We start from the raw sequence: 24,365 nt of genomic DNA on the forward strand, positions 1-24,365 counted from the left end.
GAGTTTAAAGTACCCGGCTCACGCGTTAAGTTATATATGGTGAACCAGAAGCAGTGATGAGAGCTCATAAAAAAAAAACTGACAAGCATAAGATGGAATGTCTTTTACAATAATAAAAAAAAAAGGCATTGAAAGAGTAGAATGTTACATGAAGACATAGGATTACCTACAGTAAAATTAATCACCATCCTGGGAGTGCCGCTGAAGGCAGGCTGAATTCCACCCGTCAGTGTCACTGGCTAAAGACCAAACTCCAGCTAGACAGCAGGGTGCCATATGGTGGAGTACAGCACCAACGTGGGCCTACGGGAGCAGCAAACCCCAAAGCAGGGCTAAGTAATAATGCTGAACGACAAGGGACAAAAAAATGCCATTGACAAATTCTAAATCAACTGCAACTAGCTTTCCTCAAAGTCCCCTCTCCTCTCGTATCGCTAATAGGAAAGTTTAGCTAAAAGGTAGAATTTATCACTTGCTACTACGTGCTACTTATCTTGCTTGATCCAATACAGTGATTAACTTTCATCTATAAGAATGGACTGATGGACTTGCATGAGTTCTTTCAATTAATTTTATTGAGTAGCCAAATCTGATAAATTAGCACAGATAAAATAAGCATTTGCATGTGTTACAAATGACTTTTTACAGGAATAAAAGTGTGAAAATTACAAACTGTAAAAAGGAGGACAAGTAAATCCTGTCTCAAATTCAGAAGGGGGAAGATTTATAATTTCATACTGAAGATCAAATGTCCAAGTTCAGAAAGGAAAGATTTAATAATACAATATTATACACTACTTTACAAAATTAAATTTACTATAAGGATGACATCCATAATAGTAAACAGAAGCTTAAAATCACATTTAATGGTCCCTTATTTAACAGCCATTTTGCATCTTTCATTAAATACTGTTAAGAAATTAAATCTAAATAAAAGTGAATCATTCTAGTTATTGCAAACAACCTACGTGGACTTAGACTCAAATATATTAAATTAAAAAACAATAATGAAAGCAAATTAAAATGGATGGTAACGACGTTGGCTGAACACTAATTTGTCAAATACAGAAGTTTAAAAAAATTCCTCCACTAGAAAAATAGAGTACATTTGCAGTGGTAAAGTTGTGATGAGATCTAAGCACCAGAGCCACTCTTGCCTGTTTTTACAGTTCATCTTCAGTGTCCTTGCTTTTCAATGGTACGTAAAAGCGACACATCATGGATAGCTGCATTCATCTGCCCCATACTGACCTTGCAGCACAGCAGGCTTTTCCCACTGCGAGGGGATAAACTTACAAAGTTCAACACAGAACGTCTTCCAAGGTGAAAAAGACATGTTCTGTTCCAAGAGGGTTCAGCTGAGCCTTGCTTATATGTTTTGTCTTGTAAAACCTTGGGGCCCTAGAAGTTAATTGCCACACAGACTGACATCCTTAGCTGTTAGTCTGGTGTATGTAGAACAGTGAAGTAATCTCCAACGTTTATTAAAAAGAGGTGGGGGCTATAATACCAAAACACAGTCATTGTAAGAAGCAGATTTGGGGCGGGCTGAGTGATAACATACCCAAAATACAAGTTTTAAGTGATCAGCTATGCAAGTGTATAGCTCCCATTTAAATGAAGAGACTCTTTTCTCTAGGAAAATAAATATCAGACTGTCCAAACTTAAAAGACCTTACGCATTCTGACTAGAACCTGTGCAATCTTCTAAAAAGCTGTTCAAGTAAATATACTCCTGTTTGCCACAGAGACAGCAGACAGAGAAGCTTGAATTGGTTCTAATATAGTCTTTCCATTCTATTTCAGACATTGTTCTGAACTTTACCTTCTCGTGCTGACGCGAAAAGACAACTTCTTCAAAGAAACTCCTCCCCTGAAGTAAGGCAACTCCTGACAATCAATTGTAGCTACAGCCTGCAATGGTAGCAAATGATTACCCTATGATATTCTCTCACACTTGTGTCACAAGGTGTAAGCGAACTAGCCTAGTCACAGTATGTGCTTGACCACTTATTTATAAATACTTTAACTGTTAACGTTACTTGCCCCAGAAAGTAGATTTTGCAAGACCTTTACATTTATCATCATTTAACAAAAAATGAAAAAGATTTTTCTATAAGAATGTCTTCCACTCGTCACACCCCACCCTTTACATCATAGGCGTATAGATACAGTAACTTAAATACTCTTTATGTTACTAGCTATCAGTGATCTCCAAAAGAGAGTTATTTGTATGCTTTTATAAAATGATAAAATTTTTTGTATACAAACTTTCACTGCAAGTCCAATGTCAGCTTCCATCTATAGCTCTGGCAAGGATCTGAGAGTACATTTAAAGCTTTCATTTGGTGCATGCTGGCTTTGGATCTAGGCTCATTAAGCAGCTGCAGTAAAGAAATGTTGGAGATTTCAAGTGTGTCTCAAGCCATAAGCAAATCTTAAATACAATGCTTTTGTCTTTGGAAAAAAATTCCAATTTTAGTGTCAGAATATTGAACGTGGTCTGAAAACATTATGTTCTAAGTGCCATCATACAAGCACATTTCAGAAGCACGCTAACTTTCAGGGGCCTAACATTCAGTTAATGTAAACAGGAGCACAAAGTATATTAAATAAGAAATCTGAGATAACCTTACTTGCCTTTCCTCTCCCACACCATTCACAAACTGAAAGTAAAACTATTCATTTTAGTAAAGAAAAACAAAGCTACATAGGTTTACTTTTGCTGCTCACTCAGTCACTGACTTTAATGCATCTCATATTAGGAGGGCTTGCTCCTCCACACTTCTTTTTAATTTGAATACTGACTTACTAAAAGCTTTCATAAATTAAGCCATCTTGTCTAGGTTAAGCTTACCTTGAGTCCTATTAGCCATAACCCATTCCAAACACTGGATTCTAAGTTTCATAAAGTATTTGTTCGTTTCACAATGAACAGTTGCTTCATTGCTACTTTAAGCATTTCTAAGCAGAACACTGAGACACTGTCTGTGATCACTGGATGCACTTATAAAGAATTTCCCTGCAAATCATGATCAGTATTGTGAGGTTTTATATCTAGCAGCAAAAAAAAAAAAATGCAAAGAGTTACAGAAGTATACATTTTGAACAACAAAGAACTCTTTATTTTACAAAATGTATTTCACCTTTTCGGTATTGCCTTTGTGGGTGTACTTCATGCTGCAACTACTTACAGTAAAAACATGATCTGCAGCAAATTAAAGGTGCTCAACCAGTTCCAACAGTTTGATTTTAAGGTACAATATGTAGTTGCACATTTGATTCTCAGATGTGGTCCTTTATTTGCTTTAGTTTGTTGAAATCACAGTGAGAACCTCTCATCGACTGCCTCAGGCCACAGATTTCATGAAGGTATTACAAGCACAAGTGTTCTTTACTGCAAAATCTTTCCTTAAAGTGAGCCAAAGGCTAGCGTTTCATTTATTCACTTGCTGCTGTATGTGAAGGAGGAACTCATAGTATGATAAGGCTGATTCAGTTCTGTCTTCAATCATATTTTGCAGAAAACTTGATTTCAATGGGCTGTCATCCCTTCAAAATAAAAATAAGTGTTTGAGTGAAATATTCATCAAAATCTACAGTGTAATACATTCAGAACATTACAGATCAAGTGCAAGATATTTCCAGAGCTCAAGAACATATGAAAGAGGATCTCGAGTAGCCCTTGTGATCAACCCCAACAAGTACACTTATCAGAATTCACTTTGTTCATCTGACAAAAAGATTTTCTATTACATTTAGTCTTTCTTAATCTGTGGAAATTCTAAATCAAAGATCATTCATACTAAGTTATATCCACTGTCACGGCTGTTAGGCACAGCCTTTAACACTGATAAAAGTTGCATTAAGAAAGTGCAGTTTACAATATCCAACTATGTATCGTAAACAGTCCCAAAGACTCTTAAAAACACTTACTTTATTATATATAGTATAGGAAAGAAAGGTCTCTGTTCTCTCAGCCAAGAAATAAAAGCTGTTGTTCTGATGGATTCTGCAGTTTCAAGCTCTGGGAGATGAGTCTAAGATGCAAGGAGTATCATTAACACATACATGGTATTTTTCAAGGAAGCAGCAAAAGGAACACTTAAAATAGCCCAACCCTACCCTAATCGGGTACAAAGAAACCCCAGACATGCATTGTGATGAATAGTTTTACTCTGCTCTCTTTTGAAAGGGCTTGAAACAGTCAAGGACACTGCAGTTGTACCAGCAATTGACTATGAGAATGTTGATGACTGAGCAGCTGTCAATACTTGCTTTACTGCAGGGAGAGCGAGTTTCCACTAAATCGCTGAGTATGATATTCCCAAACATTTGCAGCATGTTGAGTTCTGATAAACTTAATCACTGCCAGTCTATACCTAATGTCCTTTCATGGGAAGATCTAGATTAAAGTTTGTCTGTTACCTCTAGGAGTTTCTCCAAAGTGTTGTTTTTTTTTTTTCCTGGATCCAGATTTACAGCGACTACTAACTAGAGGACTAATATTTGAACACAGTATTCTAACGCTCATGCAGACAGAATTCTAGCTGCACTGTGCAACTAGCGTACAACAAAGCTAGCACGTACCATGTTCTGAGGTATGGAGCCATAATTTGGAACTCCAAGGACTTGGCTGATAAAGCTCTGCCCACAGCTCTTCCCAATCCACAGAAACATCACCTGAAAGGTAAACAGAGATAACAATCATCTAATGTGAAACTACACCTCAGCAGCCTTCTACACATTTTGAGTTCTCAGCAAGAACATCAAGTCAATCTAAATTGGAATGCTTCTTAAAATCACCACCACCACACAACTTACAGAGCCAGCATCCATAAGGTAGGCACCCTCCCTACTCAGTTTCTCCACTGATAGCTGGAGAATGGGTGGCTGAGGTATAGTTCTGTCATTTATGTTGAGAGCTCCCTGAAGAAAAAGAAAAAATGTAGTTCATACCTTGACGCATTGAAACAGGCACAAGAACAGAAGGTTAAATAGGAGAGTATATTACATTGAATATTGAAGCTAGACTGCATAGTTCCAATTACACTTCAAGTACATAATTTACTACTAAACTTCTTAATATTTTATTTAGAGAGGTGCACTTCACATTTATCTTAATCAGTTCTACAAGCAACGAGTGGGAAAATGTGAAACGTCAAATTTGAGCTACACAGCTTAAATGCAGAGGACTTGTGAATAGAACTTTCTTTGAACTTCACATAATTCAAACCTCCAGGAGCAGACACAAACAGGCCATGTAACAATGCAAGTGCTCACCTCATCTGTGAGATTATCAACTCTGTACAAACTGGGGTGTGTCATAAGCATGAGGTAAACAAGAGGCTGGTTCTTCACTTGACACATGCTAAAGATGCGTTCGTCTAAACGTGCGTTCGTCCCAGTTTGAAATGCTTTCTGCAAACAACCAGACATTTAATTTGACCATTAAAGACCATAACAGACTCCAAGACGAAGATGTACATTCACCAACTGAAAGAGTATGTGTTATCTACTCAGGCCTAAGAGACAATAAAGAGACTTTGTTCTACGTTGACCTTTCTAGTCACCAAGCTCTGGGGAGCAACAAAATTCAACTGCTATCTTGAGAGAATTTTATTCATACGAGAATATTCACAAATCTGTAAGATATCTCAATATTCTAACAGAAATATCAGAAAGACTGCTTTTATTACAAAATCTAAATCAAACAACTTCTCAATTTTGAGTCCTATGAACTAGTTGGAAGACGACACATGCTCCTTTGTACATCAAGGACATGCTCTTTTACTTCAGGTTGACATGCCAAGCATAGACAACAATCCTCCTGTGGCACAGCTTCCTTTTAACTCTTACCTGTTTTAAGAGTGCCAGTACATAAAGTGGGAAGAGCCTCAGTGAAGTGGGGGCCATGAGACCAGGCTGCTGAATGCTTAGGACTGATGAGCGGTAAGCAGATAAAGAATCTATCACGGCGTTGACCAAGGCATCTCGAGCATCACTCAAGGTAGCAGAAACTGATCGATCCACAGCTAAAAAAAAAAGTTTGTTTGTTTTAAATATTTCCCACCATGATGATGATACACCAGACTACGTCCAGGTGATTACATACAACTATGCTGATACTTTACCTAAGCCAAGCATTAAAAACAGAGAGAACCACTCCTTTTAACAGTACCATAGAGAGGATTACTGCTGAAAGCTTTAGGGATATCATCCATTTGTATCCAAACAAGCTCTTATCATGCTTACCCATATTGGCCAACAGCCCAGTGATAGCTTGTACATCTGCCCCCAGGTAGACATCACTCAGCGTTGTTACAACAGGTAAGCACATCGTGTGGACACGAATTCTCCTCTCCCCTATAACAAAAGAGAAAACTATACAGTCCAAATACAACTTCTGTTTTTTGAAGAAATTAGAGAAATGCTACTGTTTATTCAGTAACTTTTGCCACACTTACATACTTGAAATTACATAATTTCCCCATTAACACTACCAGCTGATCTGTGTTTGACCAAACAGGCAAGAAATAAAACTAAGATTCAATCCCGTTTATCACACAAACAGTGAAACAGATTGTTTTCAGTAGCTTTCATCAACTATTAGTTCTCAGTTTCTGGGATTAAGCCTACCTATTCACAAACCAGGGTAAGTTTCTCAGGCAACTTTTTGATCTGGAAGAAGCAATATCATCAACATGCAGTAACATATCACAGCTGTGATCTTGCCATTAAATAAAATAATTTCTTTAAGGTACTGCAACTGACTTACAGCTTCTAACTGTACACACAACTTAACTGAATATTGTATCTGAATATAATTGGTTTCAGCTAACAATATCTATACAACTTACCTTTGCTAGATGTGTACAGGAGAGCTGACTGAAAAGAAACAACCTGCATATCAGTAAGACTTTCTTCTACTGACATTTGCACAGCATATCCTGCATCTGGGTTTACATTGGGTAATGACAACAAGTCTGTAGATCGTACAAAGAAGTTCCCATGGAAGGTATGAATGGAAAGACCTACAAGATAAGCATTAGGTAGAATCAATTTTATTTATAGTCAGATGTGAAATACATACACCATTTACATATCCAACAACACTGTTAGGTGGCTCTGTATCAGAATGTTAAGATCCTTCTCAATAAATTCAAGTGGTAAATATCCCACACAGATGACTAATCCATAGAATCCACAGAGGTTAGCAGAAGCCAGGAATTCAGAAATCAAACTGGTGTAGAATAATAGCAAATTTTAACAGTACAAAAGCAGTCCCTTGTTGAAATAGCAATCTGGCAAGATGTCCAGTATTCAACACTGTAAGATGTAATACCTTCAATTTTTAAGTTCTAAATACAGTCGTAAAATGGTCCAGTTCCTGGTACTGGATTTTACTTTTCTAATCTGTCTCTTAATAATTATTTAAGTTTATATGAAGTCAAAATACCAATCAATCATTCCCAAACAACAGCAAATACTGCCTGCCCCTCCCACCCACCATTTGCTCCTGCCCTGCCAAAAAACCACGTTCAAACCTTTGGTGCATCTTATCCTCATGACAGCCTCAAATCCAATCTTTCTAGTTAAATATCGTTTCAACTCCTTTTGCAATTTCTCCACCTGGACAGGGTTGTGTTTATGATGATAAGACTGGTAGTAATAGACACTACCTGCAGAATACCTTGATATACAACCTGAAACAGAAAGATACAGTGCCAGTGTCTACAGGTGCTGTTATGTTTTTTAAACATACCAGTGGATTGTGATATTCCCTTTAATTACTACACTGTTCACATCTGAAAAAAGCTCCATTACACAGTCAGAAGTGCATACAGAGAGATTTAACAACCATATATTCAGTTATGCATATAGGCACGGCCTGAAATTACAGGTACTCTGTCACTTTAAAGTTTGGTTAAACGGAGAAAAAAGTTACTGAAATGCTAGTAAGCCTACCCTAACTGCAGTCTTACACTGGTGGTAGAAGGCAGAAAAGAAACATTGCAACCAGGATGACAAAAATCCCCAATCCACTCAATAAGGGACAAAGTGAGAACCGCAATGCTAGATCAGGGAAGACTGAAATATTACATTCTGTTCACAGTGTTACTGCTCATCGAGGATGAATTTGCATCGTGACAGACAAGACTTCTTCAGATCAGGTTCAAATAGTGAATGCTAATCTTTTTGACAAATACACAGAATCTATATTACGTGTTAGTTGTCACATAACTTCATACAGCTTACCTAGAGAAGCCAAGTCAGAATACTGTCCACTAAGAAGAAACAAATCCACTGCAACCTGTTGTCCTGAGCAGTCCAAGGCCAACTTCTTGTAAAAATCAGTTGATGGTGTCAGGTGTATGTCCTATTAACACAAGGGAGTATTACAATATACAAAAGAAATTTAATAAGATTCACATATTTATTCTTATTTCCAGGGACACTAATAATTGATTCTTTATCACTGATTTCAGTAACATCTTCAAAAAAGAGGCAATTTAAGAGCCATATGTATGTACGGAGCAGGGCTGTCAGTTCTCTTAATCTTTTTTGCTTTCCTAACCTTTGCAGTTGCTCTTTGGTTTGGCTCTTCTCGGGATTTCAGCGCTCCCATTCCCACAGATGGGAGCTGAGTCTGGAAGACAGAGATTCTACCTCCAGTAGGGGACATCAGTTTGAAGGCTGCCTGTAGCGCAGGCCCAAGAGCACTCTGAGTTTCCAGGGACTTGGTAAACATCTGTGGCAAGCTCTTCAATAGATCTTGAATTAGCTGCAAGTTAGAAAATAAAATTATTAAGACTTGAGCCTTAGGAGTTTTCTTCTTTAGAGCGCTTATTACTAATGATACATAAATATGTATTAATACTTCCAATATTACAGCAGTAAATAAATCCTAGCAAAGGTAAAGTATTCTCTTGTTTTAAGTTGTTAAGTGTTCAAGGTCAAGCAGAAGTTAAAAGACTTTTCCCCTTCAAACTTGACATTTAAACTGCAGATATTAAAGAGCACTAAGTAAAACCATAAACTATCAAGCATATCTCGTTACATGAATGTCATTTGTCACCTCATGCAGTTCTTACCTCTTTATTTTCATTTAAATTTACTAATAAGTTTTCTGGCATTGGTATAAATACATCTGGAAGGAAGAAAAATGTGTTAGAGCTGTTTTTGTTGTTTTTTAATGAAATAGAACCAGCTTTCCCAAATTTTATTTCCTAATCATTATCCCTATAAAAAAATACAGTATCTAGGTGTAAATTCATTCGAACATCGACCTTTTTCCCTGATAAGAATACCTGTGGCTAGAGTGCCACTTAAGAATAACGACCAGAAGTGTTGAAGGATAGCAAAATCTATTAACTAAAAATGCACAGGAAGATTTTCAAGAATACATTCTACTCTGCTCCTTAACATAAGTGAAAAGAGATTTGGAAGTATAAGCAGAACATCACTAAACATCACTCACTAGGAATTCATAACAACTTACCAAGCATCGTTATTTCAATTATGATCGTAAGAGAAATTTAGGTAGCTATACAAATAGAACTAGATGTTAGGAAAGGTCATTTTCATGTTTTAAGTCATGAACAGCCACAACTTGCTCAGACATCAGGAGCTTCATAAAGGAACCTACTCCCAGACATTACTAGAGAGGATAATGATCTGATCTACCTACTCCCACCACATATATGCTTTTTTAAAAAGGCTATCCAAAGCAGCAGTCATTAATACATACTAAACACAAGTTACTACTGCATACCTTCGATATCTGAAACTATAAGCATCTGAGGCTGAGAGAGACCTTCCTGAAGACTGTAGAAATGGATTGTGCTGTCAAATGTTATGAAGCCTATTTTTGTTCTAGTGTTCCCAGGAAGCCTGAAAAAGTCAGACATATGGTGTTCAGCAAGATGAAATTTCTGCAAGTTTTTTTTTTTTTTTAAAATACATTCACTGCACCTAAGGCAAGTTAGCAAGTAGCTAGCTTAACAGCTACACTGCAAACACTTAAGTCATTTTAGAGAAAAAATTGAGCTCATAGTAGAATCACCTAGTGGACATTCAAGATATTTTTTATTTTAAAGAAAGTAATACAAATGGATTAATAACATTTAGAAAGAGTAAAGTTTTCAGACACAGCAATATGTGCTTGTATTTTTTTTTTTTTAATTAAAACCTCATCCTAGAATCTAGCCTTTCAGAAGAGAAGCAGTGAGAGCACATTGTACTAAGGCAACAGCTGTCCTACTCAGCACTGGAGTTCAAAGACTTAAGTTGTAGCCCCCCTTTAGAAGTCCAGTATGGCAATCCTTTCAGAAAAGAATAACATGAGTTATTCTGAGTTATCTTTCAGTATTTTCCAAGGCTAGTCAAGTAGAAAGATGGATACCTACCTACATTTCAGCTTCTACAAAATACATTTCAAAAGACTTCATTAACACAACGTGTACTCCTTTTGGGGACTGACAAAGCAGACAGGAGAGACTCAGACTAAGAAATGCACCTCAAAGTTGCTTTATATACCAGTGCAGCTGTGACAGGAACACAGCTACAGCTTTTAACTATACTCCCATACTGCACTGGCCATTGTCAGTCAACACTAGGAAACTGCTAGGCAGAAAGTAGTGTCATGTTAACGTCTATCAAGTTCCATGAGGAAAAGAGGACATTAAGGACAAAAAAATTACTTACAAGTCAAGATTGTCTAACAAGGTCTTGCAGACTGTATTCAAGTATCCCGTCTCTATTGCATTATGAGAGACATCAAACACAAAGAGGTACACAGGTGGCTGAGGTGGACGTAGCTGAATAAAGAAAAGATTACCTTCAATTTTCAAGGTGACATTGATTAGATTGTGATAATTCCACTGCAAGTACGAATGATGCCAAAACATCTAAATACATTTCACTTCTTTGGTAATTCTGTAATTGTGGTTTCCTTTCAAAAGGCCCACAAACACCTATATATTCTAAATAGAGAACACTGAGATCATAAATGTTGATGAGTGACAACCTATCTGAAGTAATACTCAGGGCTTCTCAAACGTACTCCTTAAAGCAGTAGTTACCATCCTAAAATGGAAAGCATCCTCTATAACACAGATTTTTCTTTTTCCTGACTTCCCTGTGGAAATAAAACAAAGGGAGAGAATAAGTGAAAGTAAAACCTCACCATGTATTCAGATGGAGCCATAAATTCAATAGTAGCGTTCTGGACTTCAGGTCTTTTATGAGGTTCTCCATAAACTCTCGTCACAGGATTATACATGAATTCTTCAGGAACTGTGCAGATAAATTAACACATTACTACTCCACAATAGCATTAGTTGTGCTACATTTTAAAACATCAACTCTTTTGAGCTTGTTGGGCAATGCTTCTTGCAGAACTACATTAGGTGCGGCAGCAACTTTGTCACTGCAAGGGTACCACACAAGACCACTTCAGACTCACTGTGTCATCAGCAACATCGCTGTCTTTGCTCATGGAGAACATTTCTCACATCCACCGAGCACAGGAGATGAGCCAGTAGTACTGACATGGCCAGAAATCTGACCTCACCAAAGGACGAGGTGTGAAAGGTTAACCACAGCAGCTTAAAACAATAAATACGTGTAAAACCTACCATCATTCACTCTGTAGCACAGATTGCATTTCCATCTCCTTTGGTCTAGAAAGCTGACAAAAGGATTAATATACGTCCGGCAGGAACGACATCTCACAATAGTACTTGAAGTAACCACGGGCAGTTGCTGGAAAAGAAAAGCTTATTTTAAAACATCAACACTACAGCCATTCACCTATGACAATTATCTACACTGTGGTTCCTGGCTACGCAAAGCATACTTCTTTAATAATAATACTGGTCAGAACCTGGCTCTAACGTTTTTGGCTGCATATTCTCCCTTTTCAAGCCTCTACAGTCTTGACTTTTACATTGATGGTGTAAGATCAAGATCTACAGCAAATCCAGAATAAATATCAGAAAAAAAAACCAACCATATTTGGAAAAATCCCTTCAGTTGTGGAAAACAGCAACATTTACAAGATGCACTGATAAATTCAAAGTCTTCAGGGTATCTGAGGACAGTCAAACCCCTTTAAAACTTCGTTAATGCTTAACTACATTACAGAAAAATCAATAACTACAACTGCTACCTGACAAAATACAGCCAACTAGGAGTGACATTTACATATATTTTTATGTATTTACATATGTTGTCTTCTGTCACAGCCTGCCTGCAGTGTCGCCTCTAAGCTTTGTTTTTTTTTTTTCCTGAGGTTTGGGATTGTTGTTGTTTGTTAAGGAGTGAGGCTTGGAAGTTTAAAAATGGCAGGGAGAAATGTCTCAGATAAATGACAGTGAAACGGGGAAGTTTTTTATGCCAACATCAGCCAACACAGTTGCCCTTCTTTTGCAATTCATTCTCCAACTATAGTGATATTTCAGCATTTAAACTTTCAAATATTTCACATACCGATAAGTCTTTGAAGGGATGAAGCAGGAGCCCCAAAGGAAGTTTGGCTTTATTCAATAAGGCCTGAGTTTGAGGAATGTTAGTCAGGGTACAGCGGAACAACCTAGATAGAGGATAAAGAGTTATTTTCAGTGACTTTTGGATAATGAAATGATTACTTCAGTAGAACATAACATCATATTTTCCAGAGTTAGTGATGGTGAACATCCACTTCCAGATAAAATACCTTCCCCAGTTCTGTCACACTGCTTTGTTTTAGTCCAAGCTTGGCCCACAGTACATATTTTGAGCTGTTACATTACATTGTACACACACTCCTTAAGCAGCGCTGGTGCCACTTCAGTGACTCAAATCAAAGGTTAGCCTAACAATGCTCAAAGTCACATCTAATCTTTATCCACAAAGCAGAATTTTGAATACCTTTTTGAAGTGGCCTTATGTACCAAGTTTAAAATAACTACAACCAACCACACAGTTGTGACTTCAGAACTCAGTGGTTTCCACAAAGTGCACGATATTTGTGCAAACCTGGCACAGCTTGTTTGTGTGAGCCACTTCTCAAAGGTGCTACTTCCTTTACCTGTCAGAAAAGGCCTGCAAAGCACGAGTGCCTGGTCGTACATGGTTTGGTTGGTTTGCTCAGCGAGATTACTCGACCTATCAGCCGACAGCCCCTTGTTTGACATTCCATTTACTCCATTGTTTTAAAGGGTTACTTTCAATACAGACGTACACTGTTTCTGCATTCACAAACTTCTTGATATACCTCGCTCAAGTAAGCTAACTCTTATTTAACATCTCCTCAATCACACTCACTGCCAGTTACATTGCAAAGTTTTTGCATGGCACCTACTCATAGCTGCCTCGCAAACAATATGTTTTTCCTTGTATTTTCTACACAATTTCCTGATGACACAGGTTTAGAAAATGCACTTAGTAGCAGCTAAGAACCCTGATAGAAAGATTATGAGGGTTATGAGATGCTCGTTACAGATCTGAAGTCAGAGTTACTTGAAACATGTCCTAGACAAAAACAAAAATAGCAGGCCATTAAAATTCTGGTGTCTGCACCAGAAAAGGGTCAGCCTCTGCCAACTGCCTCAACCTTGAATCCAGAGGAAGGAATACAAGTCAATGAAATTTTGCAAATAGTAAGGAGGTGTTGCACAGCTAGAACTATCTAATGAATCCCATAAAGTTAGCTTTAGATTTCTCACAAAATCAGCTGGTTAATTAATGCTATGTTACACATTGTCAAAATATGATGTTTAAATCTCTTAAGGCCTTAGAAAATATTTCCCAGGTGTCTTTTCTAAAAAATACATGTGAATCTTTCCTCTAACTAAAAGGAAGGTTGCTCACAAAAAAGCTCCAGCTTTTCACTGGTTATACTATGACATGAGAAATTAAGGGACAGTTTGAAACTACAGGTTTCAAACAGGTTCAAACTACAGTGCCAACACCTAATAACCAGCTATCAATGAATTTAAGAGTGTAATGAATAAATTCTACATCATCCCATTCACTTCAGAACTTCAACCACTTACCACCTTTATCTTAACACAGTGAAGCTCATTTTCAATGTTTTCTACTCACAAAGTTAAAAATATTTTGTGAAGTTATATTTACGACTAGTAATTTCTTTCCTTCAATGAATTATAACAAACGGATAATCTTACTCTGGGTTACAATTGAGCTTCTGGATGTCTTCATGTAAGTTTGGGACAGGAGCCTGGAGGAGGGTTGTAGGAAGAATATTTCTTTCTTGAAGAAGATTCACAGGTCTTAATCCTTCTTGTTGTAAACTCAGGCTACCCATAGATGCATGTAAGTGATTAGCGCCTAGGGGAGGCTAAAGTCAAAATTTCACACATTAACACTGATTATTTGGATGAAATACAGTCCACTTAACAAGCAAACATTTATCTTTCAAATTTTGTGTTTACTGTCATTGTATTATGTTTAGAAAAACTACTTTCTACTTAGGTTTGTAACACAACAGAGGTAAAATTAGCACGCGCTTGCCACAGAACTCTTGAAATACAGAGGTCTAGCAGGCAAAGATATTGGTCAGTTTGGTTTAAAAGTACAGGAAAAAGCAGACTCCAGCTAACAATAGTGACAGGAGGGATGAAAAAACATGCCCGTAGGATGTTTCAGGAAACCAATAATTTTAGAAGACTGATGTTCTAAGCAGATTTTAGAATAAGACACTTCAGAAAGAGCTGGCACAGTTTTTCCAGACTGCTATCAAAGTGACAACAAAAGCATTGATTTCTGACTATGCCTATCATCTTGAGCAAACTGTGCACTAAACAGTGAACCATAACCCCACAGACACACAACACAGATCGCTACGCTTGTCTTCATTTATGTGAACTGGCTCAGCAACATGAAACAAACAAAACAAGAACTTCACCTGGTGGAAATGTTTTGATCCATCTGGATACTGCAAAGCAGTTGCTTGCATTCCTGGTGCTCCGGGTGGAGAAGTATTTTGGTAGCCTGGCGGCAACGCAGGATAAGAATAGCCAACATTTCTATTCACCTTAAGATTTGCAGGTGCAGAAGGATGTGGGGTTGCTAGAAGCAGAACAGACATACTGAATATGAATTGTTGAATTGCAGCTTGGTCAACTCACTATCACAGAAGGACTTTTTGTTGTTTAATTTTTAAGTGTAAACAATTGACAAGTGTCATCAATTTTGCAAGACATTAACTGCTTTATAATTCTTACATGTAAGCCAGGCTGTCAGTGCCTCAAATAATCAGACTTAGTGACAAGTCAGACATTAGATAAAGTACACATTTGTGCCTAAATGCCTGAACTTCCATCTTTTCCATCTTAAGGATGGTAAATACTTTTAATTCCCAAACCTTACCCACGAGGCCACCTCCTTCTATTGCATCATAGCTGTTTTGGACCACAGACCCATCACCAGCAGCAGACGTAGCATCACCTATTAAAAAAGATGGTCCAAGTAAAAATTTTAACAAGTTACTAACAAGTTGAAACAAGGTAAGTGAGAAGCAATCCTCTTTGCTGAATGTACACGTAGATTAGCGTAGTTTAGATCTACCTTTGACTTGGGGCAAAATTTGATTAAGTATACCTCATCCTATTACTCATATGCACTTCCCCTGCCGACATGACCTCAAAGGACATTCAGGAAAACCTACAAGCTTTCTTTTCCAAGCTAATAGGCAGCAAAGCGTTAGGGCGCTCCTCATTCTCACCAGAGGAAGGCTCTGTATGCTGGCTGCAGTTTTCAAAGACTCTTGGAATTTAGGTAACCAAGTTTCCTGAACTACTTTTTCCACTGACGGCACACGGAAACATCAAACTCCCTTCACGTATACACTTAGATCAGTACTGTTCACAAAACATCAACAGTTCTGATATGGTCACACAAATTTCACTTGAGATAAAAACCTTGACATTGAGATAGTGCTCCCAAAGGACAACTGGGCTGGTTGCCACCAACCAGGCTGCCCTGGTCTCCACGCAACCTGGCCTTGAACACCCGCAGAGATGGGACACAGCTGCCAAGTCCAAATTCAACAAAAAGAGCAAATTACTTCTTACCTTCTTGATTTGTAGCTGAATGTAGCAGTGACTGCGTATTAGGTGCTCCTGCTGTCACTGTTGATGGCCTAATTAGAGGAGGACCACCAGTTGGTGGAGGACCTAAAGGTGGCCTCGAGGGAGGGTGGAGAGGTGTTAAAGGCTGAGTCACCGGTGGAGGTACAGACCCTGTAAAGAGATTAATTTTTAGCTTAACCCAATTGGAGAAGACAGAAGACTCTTCTTAAGAAAGCATACAGACTGAACTCTAGATACTTCTCTTATTTACATGATATGCAACAAGAGATACATACATCCTATCATGCATGTAGAAGGTTTTACAAGGTCAGATTGTTTCCACCACGCTCCTGACATACTGTGTTCTTGTAGCTGTTAACCACGACCCCTTTCAGGTTTTTTGTTTGTTTTAAATTCTTGGTAAGAATTTTAAGAGGTACAGAAAGCACCCTGATTTCAATTACGAAGTCTGGACGTCATAAAGTTTAGTAGAGTCCCACATTAGACAGCACATAGCAAACCAAAAAAGACTAAAACAGATTGCTTCTGACAGGAAGCTCACCTTCCACTTCAATAATCTGATGCAAAATAGCAACGTACAGAGTCTGTGTCTGTAAGAGGCTGCCAAAGGCTGGGCGGGCAGGCAGGCAGCTGGCAGACCTTTGTTCTAAGGATGAGCACGATCAGCAGAATGAACTAAATTCATTTTAAAAGCTATCACCATTCCACAGAAACACTACCAGGGAAATTGCTCAGGAAGATTCACCATTCAGTGGATATAAGAATTCAATCTCATAAGCCATTTCCCAAGATTTCTCCATACCATTTTCACCACTAACTCTGAAATGCCATTTATTTCAATAAACTCTCATAAAACTAGCTAGACATATATCAAGACATCAGCATCAAGAAAAACACGTTATGAAAATAAAAAGCGTTTCATAAGATTTGTTTTAACATTTAAAATATTTCTATGCTTCGTTCCATCATGCTCAGAAAGCTGATCAAAAATACTCTGTAATAGCAAAGAACAGTTTGGCTAAGTGAAATTGATTTTTAAGGTGGGTTTCCCACAACAATTACCAGTTATATTAAGAAGTTACTCAGTATTAGCAAAACTTTACACCTCAGCACACAAGAGGCTAAAACAGAAGGCAGGCTGCGAAAGGACTAACTTTTCACATCTCTCATTTTCAGAATTCTTTTTAAAGACTGACAATTCTTATTCAATTGTAAAAATCCAAAGTTGGGATGAAGGAAGTTTTTCCTTCAACTGGCCTCTATTTCAACAACACAGAATGCTTCCCGGTTTTCTTTGCAGGCTGTGCTCAAGTTGTTTGTCTCATCCTTACCAAGGCCAATCTCAGAACTACCAGAATCAGTCCATGAGCAGAAAAGCTGATGAGATTGTAAACTGCAGAAGACCACACTCACTAAACACGACCACAGTTTTCACCTGGGAAGTCCAGAAGCCCTCACCTGACTGAAGCACATAAGTGCTCCAACACCCCGAAGAAAAAACAAAGGCAACAGAAACAGCCTTATCCCCACACAGCTTCCCAAAACAGAGATCACCTGTTTTAGCCACTCAAGCAAAATGAAATTTTGCACACAGAATTTCCATTTCTCATCCAAAGAAGCCAACCCAATCTTTATCATGTGCATTTCTTCAAGTGTTTGTTTTGACAACCCAGTTCCACAAGCAAAAGGCTACTACAGAGTGCATTTTATTATTATTATCATTTTTTTTTTTAAAGACACAGAAGCAGGCACTGGCAGTCAGTCAAAGAACAGTATCATAAAGCTATGATTACCTGGCTTCATATAGCTGTTCTGAAGCGAAGGACCTCCTGGAGAAGCAGCGTACTGATAACTTCCCGGAGGATTTGTATTTCCTGATAGCAGCGGCGGTGGCTGAGCGGGCCCTGTCCCTGCCACGGGAGTTGAATGGCTTGGTTGAGCTGCAGCTGGGTGGCTCACAGGAGCCTGGCTGTACTGCCAGTTGGGAAGCATTGGCGGGCTAGCTCCAGGAGGAAAGCCACCAGCAGATGATACAGCAGCTGAGTTTTGCAATGCAGGCGGCAGCACTTGTGGTACAGGACCTGTTTGTTGTACTGGTGACCCAGATAGAGGTGCCGCCGGTGGTCTATTGAGAGTCTGCCCAGGTCCTTGATAGCTGTTGAACTGAGAAACGTTCTGAGAGCCACTGTAGTTATACTGTCCAGAAGATGGATGTGGAGGAACCTTTGATGGCGTCTGATGTGAGTACGGTCCTGGAACTGATGGGCTATATCCCTGGGCATCTGATGAATGCATCATTTGATTTTGAACAGGACCTAGAAGGAAAAAAACCTTTAAGAAGTCAGTGTTGCATATCGCTTCTGAAAATAAGATACGACTCCGGAATTTTCCTTCCTTGGTGTTTCATTAGTCTCCAGGCCATAAAAGAGAGACAAGTACTACCACAAGGGACATGATTTTGATAGCATTTTACTATCATCACTTAGATTTTTTTTTTAATTATTATCATTATTATTTATTTTTACAATAACTTCACAACTGTGCAGCTCACAAAGCAAGCGGCTGAGCAAAATCCATCTACTTTGCAATTCACATACGGGGCTATTTCCATCTTCAGAAGCAGCCAGGAGGCCGCCAGCCACGGAGGTGCACGCTTGCACACAGCTGGCAGGGACACGAGGGAGCGGTGGCAGCGGAACCTGTCCTCACATCCCAGTTTGAGGACTGGCACCAACTTCAACCTCAGCTAACAGCAAAGATGCAATCAGCCAAGTTCAGCTCAAGTCCCCGTGCTGTTTCTCAAGTGACAGAGCTAATCCACGAAAGGTTCTGCAGCTAATTTTGGTAAGAGAACTTCTCATACATACACAGCTCACATAACCAGCTGGTCAGGAACATGGAGTGAAGGATAATTTACCATAGAATAATTCACCCATCGAGAAAATAAAACTTGACAGGTTAACGGTGCTTCTTATCTACTGGGTGGCACAGCTGAAATAAGCCGTAATCACTTCAAGAAAAAAATGGAAAAGATCAACTCAAAACAGCAAACAGCAGCGGCAGAGCATCATCACATTTGTTTAACACAGGAACGCTAGCAGAGTACTGTGAGCTTTCCAGGTAAGAGCTCCATCAAGAAGGACGCTACCCCAGGTTGTTCATACTGTTGGCACAAAAAGAACATTCTGAGGGGAAACATTTCCAAGCGAAATCCTTCCAGCAGAACACGCTAGATAATCCATGCAGCAGCTAGACACAGCATATACACACACCAAAGCACTTTGCAAGGCCGTATCATTTTTGTCAGCCAGTCACGCTGGTGCGCTCCGCCCCTAAGCACAGCCTGAATGCTGGAGACATTCCACGTACACAGTTAGATGCCTGAAATCAAAAGAGATCCTCAGCGTGATTTTGGCATACAATTCTTTCCTTTGTAACTCTGTACTACTCCCCGGGTTTCCAGAATTATATTTTGGGAAAAAAAAAAAAAAAAAGAGCATAGAAAACATAGAAGTATTGAATTTCCAGACCAGAAATCACTGCAAGATCCAACACACAGATTTTCAAAAGCATGCTACCAAGATGAGCATGCGGACATACATTTTGCATACAGGTACTAGAAACAGCTGCCACCAATAAGAAATCACAGAGTTTCATTTAATATCAAAATAACGACAGCTGGTTTCTTAGCCATCTTTGCCTATTGAAACATTCCAGTTACATTTCGAGAGGGGAGGACGTTCAGGTTTCCAAGTTAAAATAACTTTGAACCCAGGCACATGTGTGTCAGTAAGATAAGCTAAACACAGAACACATGGAAATATCTGAGTTAGGGCAAATACTGCGACTGCCCTGCAACTCATCATGCCCTAGAAAGCCCCAGGGTACAGTTCAGAGACAGCTGTCACCTCCCTGAGCACTGCACATCTCCATGCTAACTGCACAGCCAAGGTTCCACTACAGTGCTGGTGACCTCATCCTCACTCTGCCTGTTATTCGTGCATAAACAGCACACACATATTATTCTCCAGCCATGAATCTCAATACGCTATCTGCCATTCAGTTAGGAAATCCAGTTATAGCTCGCCGTCCTTACAACGCTGCTCATAAATCTTATTAATTACTAATGCTCTAAAATCAATGGTGTCTAAAGAAAAAGCTTGCAAACATAAGAATTGCCACAGTTATGACTCACCTTTTGAAAATTACCCTGCAGCATATCAGATGGGTTTTCAAAAACTGATTTATAAAATGAATTGTAAATTTAACTTGGTAGCTGTACAAATGACTAAGGTTTCTTACACGATGCCAGGCCCCCAACTATATCACATGTATACTGAGATAACATTGCAGTATGCTGTATAAAAGATATAGAACAAATACTAATTAATTTTATAACTTGATTATTCACCTTAGGGCATGACTGCAGCCCAGTCAGGAACCGGAATATTTTGCTCCATTTTTCCTATTTGAGGGATAAGGCTGAGGATAAAGCAATGACAGCAAGGTAAAACTCAAAAACAAATGACCTGATGTCTTTGTGGCACTTTGTGATGAATTAGATTTTGAAAGCAGTGTTCCAAATTTCAACTTCTATTTTTACTTTTTAAAGTCAAAAGCGCAATGGAAAGCCTCAATAACCTACACCAGTGGAATCCCCCATACACTGCTGCTGCTTTCTCACACTGCTCCACGAAGCCATGGGCCAACAAGGAAAACAGCATGGACTGAAGATGTAAATCACAACAGCAAAGCCACTAACATTCACAGTACAAGAGAAGAGCCAGTAACACAAGAGAGGCTCCCTACCTAACAGCGGAAGACAACTCTATGCACATAAGAGCACTAGAAATTTCGAAGAGATCAGGAATGGTACTGGAACATACGTGATGGCTGCTCAATGGTTTTATAAAAGCAAAGAATGAGCACGGAAAGCTATGGGTGACACATTCTCCGCTATACAGAACCTCACCTGCTTTCCAGGCCCATCAATGAGCACACTGCTCTCACCAGTTACAGCCTCTCCAGTCCCAGGGAGAACAAGGCTGAACACACCCAATCACATGGCAAGGACCCCCACTGGCACCCCATTGCACACGGCCTTACCCACTGCTTGCAAGCACACCAAGAGCAGCCCAAAACCAAAAGCTTCCAAAGCTTTGCATGGCCTCAAAGCACCATGCCAGGATATCAAACTAGGACAGCAAAAAAAAAATCCTAAAAGAATTTCTCCATCTTGTTTACCTATTTCAGATCTATTAGCTGCAGATTACTATTTTGCTTTTCAGCTACGTGAAGGCAGAATACGGATCCTACCAAAAAAAAAAACCAAAAAAACAAGAGAAGTGGAGGAAAGCTGTTACTAAGCAACCTGATGCTCGCTGCTAAACAATTTCTAGGTCAGCGTAGGGTGCTGCTGCTGCAGCCATTCACTGTCAGGCCCGGCACGTGAGGGAGTTACCTGCAAACAGGAAGGTGAGCAACAGGTTGAGAGGAAGAGCTGACACCTATATTACAATTCATCATTCCGCTGGCAGCTTTCTTTCCTCACAGACCACTGTAAATAGCATAACAGCACTCTCAGCGTGCCCTAGATTGTTTTTATGGAACGTTACTTTTTCCCGAGGTAGCCTAGGATCACAGCACCTTCTCAAAATATTTGAAACAACGATAAAAACAGGCCATGCTTGAATAGTCTAATTTATTCACCAACCCAAGCCCTATCTGTAGACTGTAACTGCTAATTAATTTTATTACCTTGTGTTTGCGCAACTTTAGATTTCAGCTCTTTGGTTTACATTCACCTATAGCCTGAAATTTCTCTTCCTACTACTACTACCTTGCAAGAACTTCCACCATGTGCTTAGCCTGACTACATACCAAATACAAAACGATGCCAACACGTAAATCATCCCACTTGTTCACTCCATTAGCTAACATTCTTACTGTACATTCTCTGCTTAGACCATAAGGTCTCCAGAACAGAGGCTTTCTTTTCAGACTTATGTATCTGCATCCCACACTGCTGACCCTATGAGCAGCTATACAGCTGCTTGTAAGATGCCATTTCGTAGATGACTTTTAGAAATTATAAGCACTGTGAATGAAGAGGGGGGTGACAAGTCAAACCATTTAATTACTCAGCCATAAAGCAGAAAAATCAAAAGATCTCATTATAGCTTAATTGTTTTGATGCAGCATAACCACTAAAACATGCAACTATCCAATTAAAGAAAAAAGTACAGAGGATGCTGTAAGTACATGTGAAGTCAGAAAACACTTTCCAGCAGCACAGACTTCCACACATGCAAAGCAAACAGACAGAGACAAGGCTGCCTTTGTGTTTCCTTCTTGCCAGCTTAGGAGGTCAGCTAGCTATTTGGTTTCACCTTCAGCATCTGGCTTCAAAAAAAGAGATATATTTTGAGTAGAAGAAAGCAGTCAAGGCTTTCCTAGATCACAGTGTACAGAACAAGATAATATTGGCTTTACATGACAGACAAGATAAAATACGGTGAGCAAGCTGCTGCCTGAGCTCAGCAGGGTCCTCCTCCGGGCAATAACCGGTGCCACATGTACAGCTTGGTTCCAAAGGGCCAGGCTCGCTTGGCTGTCGCAGTGTTATCGCAACTGGGGACATGGCCCAAAGTAATGACTAATGTGAGCCATTTAGAACAGAACATTTTGAGCTAGAAGAGACCCACAGGGATCACTAAGAACAACCCCCCCACCCCTCACAGGACCACAAAAAAAAAAATAAAAAAAAATCAAACCCTGTGGCTGCAAGTGTCATCCAAATGCTTCTTGAATCCCAGCAGCTCGAGGTTGTGCTCACTGCCCTGGGCAGCCCGTTCCATGCCCACTGCCCTCTGGTGCAGGACCTGTCTCTAACCCCCAGCTGACCCTGTTCTGACACAACTCCATGCCTTTCCCTCGGACCCTATAGCTGCCCCCAGAGAGCAGAGCTCAGCGCTGCCCTTCCACTCCCTGTGAGGAGCTGCAGACAGGTAACACGCAGCACGTTTCACCTAGCTAACACACAGATTTTCCGAGTGGCTCTCCCGTCAGCTTTCAAGGATGTTTCTGTCACTAGAAGAAGTGGGAAGAGGGTCACTTTGCCCAAAGAACAACCCCTAGAGACGCTCTGAGCCGCGCACACCGCAGCACACCGCTCTGTGCTCCCCGGCCTGATGCCGTTCCGCGCTACTGCGCGACGTGCCGGGCAGGAGGCGGCCGGCTCCCCCCGCCGCCAGCTCCGTGCCACCCCACACTTCCCTCCCGGGCACACTAGGGCCCGGGACCTCCCCTCAGTACGGGCCGCCTGGCGCCCCGGGGACGTGGCAGCGTGAAGGGAGGCGCCGGGCGCCCGAAGGCCTCGAGGCGGAAGCCGCACCCCCTCCCCCCGCCTCAGCTTCTCGGCCCCCTCCCGAGCTTCGCGTCCCACCTCACCGTTGCTATACGGCTGCTGGCCTGCGCCGTTCTGGCTACGATAAGCAGCGGCGGGCCGGGCGGGCTGAGCCATGGCGGCGCTGAGCTGCGATGAGCCGGGCCGGGCCGGGCCAGGCGGGGTTGGGTTGAGGCTCAGCGGAGCCGCCCGAGTGGCGGCGCCCGGCCCAGCGCTGCGAGAAGGGGCGGGACTCCCCCACACCGGAACTACCGGGCTGCGCGCGCATGCGCACTACGTACACGTGGCACTTCCGGAAGCGGCGGCGCTGCGGCAAGTGGGCGGGGCGAGGCGCCTTAAAGGGGCAGGGGCAGGGCAGGTCGGGCCGTGGGCGGGTTCCGCCCGTGTGCGGCTGGTGTGCGGGAACGCCTCGCGCCTACCGGCTGTGGGGTGTCCGGACAGCCCATCAGCTGTCAGAGCAGGGAGCCTACGTGTGAAATACAGGGCCATTGGTGCACCAGCGTGCGAAAAATAGCTTAAAATGTCCCCACGTTCCTGGGCCCGTCCTCTCGTCCCGCGCTGGCACTTCAGTACGCGGTGTTCGGTGGGAGCCCGCAGTCACTGCGCGGCACCGCGGGGTGGGAGCCCCCCAGTCACCCACGGAGGGAATTCTCCTCAGCGCTGGGGGCTGTCAGGCCAGGGCGGGGTGCGGTGACATGGCACTGCTTGAACTGACGCGAGGCGGGATACAGGAGGCTCCGGGCTGAGCGGGACGCTCCCGCGGGGACGTTGGGGGCACTGCGTGCGGGGTTGCGGCGTGGGTGAGCCCCGCGCGCAGAAAAGGTGCAAAACGTGAGAACAGACCACCTCCCCTCAGCGATCTT

At 40.9% G+C, this 24,365-nt stretch overlaps 1 protein-coding gene across 1 annotated transcript; it reads right to left on the reverse strand.

The window, feature by feature from the left end:
• On the reverse strand, positions 558 to 23,754 carry SEC24A (SEC24 homolog A, COPII coat complex component). Its single transcript, XM_021410575.1, has 23 exons — positions 23,547 to 23,754; positions 17,891 to 18,412; positions 16,080 to 16,247; positions 15,376 to 15,453; positions 14,912 to 15,075; positions 14,172 to 14,344; positions 12,493 to 12,595; positions 11,640 to 11,766; positions 11,189 to 11,298; positions 10,708 to 10,820; positions 9,776 to 9,894; positions 9,096 to 9,151; positions 8,579 to 8,785; positions 8,260 to 8,380; positions 7,548 to 7,706; positions 6,861 to 7,034; positions 6,256 to 6,366; positions 5,860 to 6,035; positions 5,284 to 5,421; positions 4,825 to 4,929; positions 4,591 to 4,683; positions 3,937 to 4,040; positions 558 to 3,552 (listed from the first exon to the last, which is right to left on the reverse strand). The coding sequence occupies exons 1-23, from the start codon at positions 23,617 to 23,619 to the stop codon at positions 3,438 to 3,440; spliced, it is 3,309 nt and encodes a 1,102-aa protein (XP_021266250.1). The 5' UTR covers positions 23,620 to 23,754; the 3' UTR covers positions 558 to 3,437.

This window comes from Numida meleagris, chromosome 12 (genome assembly GCF_002078875.1).
Source record: "Numida meleagris isolate 19003 breed g44 Domestic line chromosome 12, NumMel1.0, whole genome shotgun sequence".
Classification (NCBI taxonomy): Eukaryota; Metazoa; Chordata; class Aves; order Galliformes; family Numididae; genus Numida; species Numida meleagris.